Below are 7,516 nucleotides of genomic sequence, written 5' to 3' on the forward strand. Positions count from 1 at the left end.
GCTATTAAAATTAAGACTGCAAAACTTTAAAAAAATTAATTTACTTATTTATTTTTAGAGATGGGGGTCTTGCTATGTTGCCCAAGCTTGTCTCAAACTCCTGGGCTCAAGCAATTCTCTCACCTTAGCCTCCCGAGTAGCTGGGACTACAGATAAGCACCACTGTGCCCGGTAAGACGGCAAAACTTGACAGAGTGGTTCCTTTCATACAGATGTGCAATGCTATATACACATAAAAATGAACTGTTAATATGTGGATCTATTTCTTTTCTCTTGAATCTGCTCTGTGACTTGCCTTGTTAATGAGACATTGGCTAAAATGGAGCAACCTTGCTAGTAATCAACCCGTGCAAATTAAAACAACAGTGAGATACCCTTTTCACCTATCAGAATGTCAACTGATTAAAAGAATGTGAATGCCAATTGTTAGGAACTGCTGACGGTATGTTCATGTATATATTAGTACAAGCTAGTGGAAGGCAGTTTGACAATACGTATCAAAATCCTTACATGAAAACCCTTTGACCTAAGAATTCCACTTCTATGAATGTATCCCTGGAAAATATCAGAAAGGTGTACAATGATGTGCATGCAAAATATTAATCTCAGCATTGCTTATGATTGCGAAAAATTTGAAACCATCCAAAAATCCATCAACAGGAGATCAGTTAATTATTGGCCATCCATAAGGAATAACACACAGCCAATAAAGTATCAACATGGGAACATATGCAAGACATATCATTATGTTTAAAAGCAAAGGTGGGGACATATGTTGTTTTGTTTGTTTGGTTTTATTTGGTTTTTGTTTGTTTGTTTTTGAGACCGAGTCTAGCTCTGTCACCCAGGCTGGAGTGCAGTGGCACGATCTCGGTTCACTGCAACCTCCACCCCTGGGTTCAAGTGATTCTCTGCATCAGCTTCCTGAGTAGATGGGACCACAGGCGAATGCCACCACACCCAGCTAATTTTTGTATTTTTAGTAGAGACAGGGTTTCACCATGCTGGCCAGGCTGGCCTTGAACTCCTGACCTCAGGTGATCCGCCTGCCTCAACCTCCCAAAGTGCTAGGATTACAGGCGTGAGCGCCCGGACTGCATATGTTTATCTGATTCCATTTTTATTTTACGATTTGTAAATATATCTATGTGCGTACACATGTTTGTGCTTATAAATATACGCAAACAATTGATAAAAACATATACAAATTAGTAGTCTTTCTCTCTAGGGGGTTATGAGCCTAGGAATTTTACTTTTCTCATAATAAATATGATGTTTAATGTTTTACAAGCCATCAGAAAAACAATATTGAAAACTTCAGAAATTTAGAAAAGTTGCTCAACTGCACTGACAATTAAATGAATGCAAATTAGAAGAATAATGAAATGTACTGCCTATCATATTGGTAATAAAAAAATTAAGATTGTTAACACTCAAGGTAACATAGAGCCCTGATCTCTAAACTTTTTTGATCAATCGCATGTATTAGTAAAACGTTTTGGCTTTGAACGCTAAATGTATATGTATATGTAATTGTTTTCATAAACAAAGATGGGGTCATATTATTCCTACTGTTCTGCCACTTGTAAATTCATATGTACAGTGATGTTCACTGAAACAATTTTTGACATATGAAAAACTAGAAACATTCAGAATGTCCATCAATAGGGATCTGGTTAAATAAATTATTGACCACTATTAGTCAACATATACATAGATCACTATTCAGTCATCAAAGAGAGTGAAGTAGATGTACATTCTTGAAAAGGTAAGAGCAATATATCAATACATAAAGTCGGGAAGTAGATACAGCAAACGTAATAGTAGTTCATGGCAAGGGTAGGAGGGGAAAGTGAAGCTATGCAGGGAATTTGCTTTCTATTGTTTTACATATTTCTGCTTTGAAAATTTCTAAAAACTTGATTGAATGACTTTTCCAATCAGAAGAATACGAAAGATCTAACACAAAAACAGAAGTATTGCTTGAATTATTCAAGCAGAATGCACACATTTTAATGTCCAGAAAAGTTGCGGGTTTTGTATATTTGTACTAGCTCAAGAGTTGAGGATTGAAAAACGTTCCTAAAGGGATGAGACAACAGGAAATGGGTTTGTGCTTCTGAGTTGCTCAAGATCATGCTTATGAAGGACATTTTATATCGTTTTGAGCAAGTTTTGTGTTCCTTTTGTTAAAACTTAAAAAACTGAAAAAAACTTTAAAAATAAAAACTTAATTTTAAAGAAAAGACAGCCCGGGTTAGGAAGCTAGGTCTCCCACGTCAGCACGTGCCCTGCCCCTCCTGGGGTTCTGGGGCCTGGGCCAGGACAGTTAGGCTAAACTGACTCTAGGCCACGCGGACCCCGTGGGGCGGGGCGGAACCTGGCAGGGCGCCAGTGACCTCTGGGGCCAGAGCCCTGCCGGGAAAGGAGGGCTTCCGCCTTGCAGCGCAGCTCGGATCAGCAGCAGCCCAGGAGGCCTCCCGCCCGTACTTTCCCGCGTCCATCCCTCTGTCCCACGGTCGGTGAGTCAGCGGAGCCTGATGGAGGCCTTGGGCTCTGGGCACTATGTGGGAGGCAGCATCAGGTCCATGGCGGCGGCGGCCCTGTCTGGCCTGGCGGTGCGGCTGTCGCGCCCGCAGGGGACCCGCGGCTCGTACGGCGCCTTCTGCAAGACGCTCACGCGCACGCTGCTCACCTTCTTCGACCTGGCCTGGCGGCTGCGCAAGAACTTCTTTTACTTCTATATTCTGGCCTCGGTGATTCTCAACGTCCACCTGCAGGTATATATTTAGAGCCACTAACTTTGTGGCATTTGGGGGCTCCTCGTCAGGATGGCTGACTTCCACCCACCTGCTCACCCACCCTAGAGCAAAGCGACCAACTCCGCTCGTGCATGCAGACTTGCCACTCATTCTTTCCATTGCCTCATCTTTTAGTATAAATGGGTGGCAAAAAAAGAAAAAAACAGCATTTGTGGAAAGCCTGAAATATAACCCAAATCGTCTAAGATAGAATGAAAAATTGTCTCTCAAGGAAATATTTGAAGGAACAGAATACAGCTTAAAAATTTGAAAATCCTTAAAAATATCTGAGAAGTTTTTGCATCCGTAAAACAGAAAACAGCACGAACTTTAGGAAATGACAATGGGCACAGAATGCAATAAAAAAAAAAACGGGGAAAGGTAACTAAAAACTTAAGGAAAGATAAACTGAACAAGAATGGCTCAGACAGCAGGCAAATCTCCCCAATTAGAATCGAAGTGAATAGACCCAATTGAATGGAATGAATTCTAAGCAATAGATGGATTGAATAATAAGCTGGAGGACATTAATAACATGTTCTGGAAGGCATACATTTCTTCAACCCAAAGGAAAAAAAATGACAGAAAGAAACTACAGGGAAAACATTAAAAACTGTGCAAGAAACTTATGTTTCACATATGAAGCAACCTCAGATGTGGCATGGTTTTGAACAGTTGCCAAAAGTGTGAGAAAGGGAATCTGTTTGAATATTGGCACATGGATCAAGACTCTGGAGTCGGTGATGAGAAAATCCAATCAGAGCATTCCACTTTGCTATTCATTGAACCAGGTAGCCAACAGAAGAGTTAAAAATTAGTGATATGACTATATTCAGGGGGAAGGAGAGCTGAGGGGGGCGGCAGGAAGTCAGCAGAAAATGCCTCATGTCATTAAGTCAAGAAATAGTAATAAAGGCATGTTATTGAAAAAGAGGGGTGTAATCTCTAAACAAGCACGTGTAGAAGTTTGTGTTTCTGATTTGGGGAAGCAAGAGTTGAGAAGGAGGGACAGTTCTATTACTTTTCATTATATGTCCTTTTTCTACTGTTTGATTTTTAAAAACTATACACATGTATTGCTTTTGCTTCGATTAAAAATCAAGACATTAAAATGAATTTATTGCATTTAGAATGAAATTTGGGGGGCGGTGCTAAGAGTGTCAGGTGGACTCTGAGTTAAAATAAGTGCCTTCCTATCTTTCTTCAGTAGTATCTGTATATCCTACAAGGTTCCTGGGTGATCACACAAACTATGATTTCCTTGACTTTGTAAATGTCTTGTTTCCAAACAGACCACAGGCCATATGGAAATGCTTTAAAACTAAAAATGGGCCGGGTGGGGTGGCTCACACCTGTAATCCCCAGCACTTTGGGAGGCCAAGGCAGGTGGATCCCCTAAGGTCAAGAGTTAGAGACCAGCCTGGCCAACATGGGGAAACCCTGTCTCTACTAAAAACACAAAATATTAGCCGGGCATGGTTGCGGGCACCTGTAATCACAGCTACTCGGGAGGCTGAGGCAGGAGAATCGCGTGAACCCAGGAGGCAGAGGTTGCAGTGAGCCAAGATCATGCCATTGCATTCCAGCCTGGGCAACAGAGCGAGACTCTGTCTCAAATGAATAAATTAAAAAAAAAAACATAAAAATAAAAACGGCCAATAGTCTTCATGTAGCCCAGAGCTTCTTCACACCATGAAACTTCTCATGAGCAAATCTGTGGAATGTCATAGTTAAGATAAAAATTAAACAATAAATATGTGATTAAGTTTCAAAACTTAAAAATTGAAGGCTGGGCACGGTGGCTTACGCCTGAAATCCCAGCACTTTGGGAGGCTGAGGCGGGCGGATTGTTTGAGCTCAGCAGTTCAAGACCAGCCTGAGCAACATGGCAAAACCCTGTCACTAATATAAATACAAAAATTAGCTGGGCATGGTGGTACGTGTCTGTAGTCCCAGCTACTCAAGAGGCTGATGTGGGAGGATGGTTTGAGCCAGGGAGGTGGAGGTGGTAGTGAGCCAAGATCGCACCACTGCACTCCAGTCTGGGTGACAGAGCCACACTCTGTTTCAAAAAAAAAAAAATCGGACAGGGGCCCAGTGATGTTTATATAATCTTAAATTTTGGTGTTGACCATAAGAGCAAAACATGAGTTCACCTGGGGTCTAATTAAGAAACTAATGTAAAATTAAAAAAAAGAGAAAGAAATATATAATAGCAGAACAGTGGAAATAAACTCCTACATCCAACAGTAGGAGCTGGTTAAATCAAAATAGTACATCTATATAATAGAATACTATGTGGCCATTAAAATGATAAGGAATTATATTTTATTGATGTGGAATGAATTTAGTAAATGTGAAGCCACCTAATCAATGATTCAAGTGATTGAGTCAAAGAGTGATACATGTATATTATATATTCATATACTCAACTCAGTTATAGAGAAATAATAAATGGAAACAGTGCACACTTACAATATGCCATACAATGTTCTAAGCACTTTATATACATCATTTTTTTTTTTTTGAGATGGAGTGTCGCCCAGGCTGGAGTGCAATGGCGCGATCTCGGCTCACTGCAACCTCCGCCTCCCAGGTTCAAGCGATTCTCCTGCCTTAGCCTCCCAAGTAGCTGGGATTACAGGTGTGCACTACCATGCCCGGCTAATTTTTGTATTATTAGTAGAGACGGGGTTTCACCATGTTGGCCAGGCTAGTCTCGAACTCCTGACCTCAGATGATCTGCCCACCTCAGCCTCCCAAAGTGCTGGGATTACAGGCGTGAGCCACCACGCCCGGCCTATATACATCATTTAATCCTCACAACAACCCTGAGATAGGGACTATTACTAGCAATTTTCAAGAGAAGAGAGAAACACAGAGAAGTATAGTGGCAGAGTGATAAAATAAAATATTGCAAACAATATTATTCTTCCTACTAATATGAGACACTCATTGCATGACTAACTTTTAATCGTATTTTTATTATTTAAGAAATTGGGGCTGGGCACGGTGGCTCACACCTGTAATCCCAGCACTTTGGGAGGCCGAGGTGGGTGGATCACGAGATCAGGAGTTTGAGACCAGCCTGGCCAGCATGGTGAAACCCCATCTCCACTGAAAATACAAAAAAAAAAAAAAAATTAGCTGGGCATGGTAGTGCATGCCTGTAGTCCCAGCTACTTGGGAGGCTAAGGCAGGAGAATCGCTTGAACCCGGGAGGTGGAGGTTGCAGTGAGCCGAGATCGTGCTACTGCACTCCAGCCTGGGTGACGGAGTGAGACTCCGTCTCAAAACGAACCCCCAAAAAACCCAAAAAACAAAAAAACAAAAAACAACACAAAAAAAAAAAGAAAGAGAAAAAGAAATTGGAAGGCATCCTTTAAAATTTTCTTGTAAAATTCATGCTGCAAGTGGATGCCATGGATCCTGGAATTCGTGGAACCAAGGCTAGACACTCCATTCCTGCAGCCTCATTTCAGCACTCCCAAGCCGTTGCACCACTGCACTATGGAGAATTGATGGAACTCGTAGTCACTTAAAAAAGAGGATGGGAATTCTTTATGTTGTTTTTGTTTGTTTTTGTTTTTTGTTTTTCAGACAGGGCCTCACTCTGTTGCCCAGGCTGGAGTGCAGTGGTGCAGTTTCAGCTCACTGCAACCTCTGCCTCCCGGGCTCAGGTGATCCTCCCACTTCAGCCTCCTGAGTAGCTGGGACTACAGGCACATGCCACCACGCCCAGCTAATTTTTGTATTTTTTTGTAGAGGCGGTGTTTTGTCATGTTGCCCAGGCTGGTCTGAAACTCCTGGCCTCAAGCCATCCGCCCACCTTGGCCTCCCAAAGTGTTGGGATTACAGGCATGAGCTGCCACGCCCGGTCAAGGATTCTAACAAAAGAAATTATTTTTAATGAAACATCAAAAGTATTTTTTTTTTTTTGACGGAATCTCGCTCTGTCGCCCAGGCTGGAATGCTGTGGCGTGATCTCGGCTCACAGCAAGCTCCGCTCCCGGGTTCACGCCATTCTCCTGCCTCAGCCTCCCAAGTAGCTGGGACTACAGGCGCGCCCTACCACGCCCGGCTAGTTTTTTTTTTTTTTTGTATTTTTAGTAGAGACTGGGTTTCACCGTGTTAGCCAGGATGGTCTCGATCTCCTGACCTCGTGATCCGCCCGCCTCGGTCTCCCAAAGTGCTGGGATTACAGGCGTGAGCCACCGCGCCCGGCCTAAAAGCATTCTTTATAAAAGGTACTCAAATCAAATTGGTTTTAATGTGGAAATTGTAAATAGTTAAATGTCACGTTTTTCTCAGAAAACACAGCTTTTTGCCCATTAACAGAACATGTTAAAATATACACATTTCTAAAGTTACTCACAGTTTAAAATTTTAACTTGCAAATAGTACAGGCTTTTTGGCTTTATTATTCACTTTTCAAATAATTTCCTCCACTTCACTGCAGGTGTAATTCCTCTCATACTACAGTACTGCTGCCCCACCTCCCCGCAAAAAAAGGCAAGACAGCCAGTGAAACTACAGCATCCTCTGATTTATCGACCTGCTCTCTTTCGTGATTGCTGGGCTTTCATGAGCTGAATATCTCTGGCAACTTTTGGCATAGATTTAACCGTAGAGTTAACTGAAATTCTCTTGAGCACTACTAACACGCTTCTGAGCAAAAGAAACTCTTTTAACTCAGACTTTCATAAAGGTACAAT

General features: G+C 42.0%; 1 protein-coding gene across 1 annotated transcript; it reads left to right on the forward strand.

Moving 5' to 3' along the window:
• Positions 1 to 2,237: 2,237 nt before the first annotated feature.
• SMIM10 (small integral membrane protein 10) lies at positions 2,238 to 3,917 on the forward strand. The gene has a single exon (XM_008967212.4). It carries the CDS (start codon positions 2,541 to 2,543, stop codon positions 2,790 to 2,792), a length of 252 nt encoding a protein of 83 aa, XP_008965460.1. The 5' UTR covers positions 2,238 to 2,540; the 3' UTR covers positions 2,793 to 3,917.
• The last annotated feature ends 3,599 nt before the right edge of the window (positions 3,918 to 7,516 follow it).

This window comes from Pan paniscus, chromosome X, assembly GCF_029289425.2.
Source record: "Pan paniscus chromosome X, NHGRI_mPanPan1-v2.0_pri, whole genome shotgun sequence".
NCBI classification, from domain to species: domain Eukaryota; kingdom Metazoa; phylum Chordata; class Mammalia; order Primates; family Hominidae; genus Pan; species Pan paniscus.

What these genes read in the sequence shown, in the direction of transcription:
- SMIM10 (XM_008967212.4), top strand. Translation starts at nt 2,541, where the DNA reads ATGGAGGCCTTGGGCTCTGGGCACTATGTGGGAGGCAGCATCAGGTCC.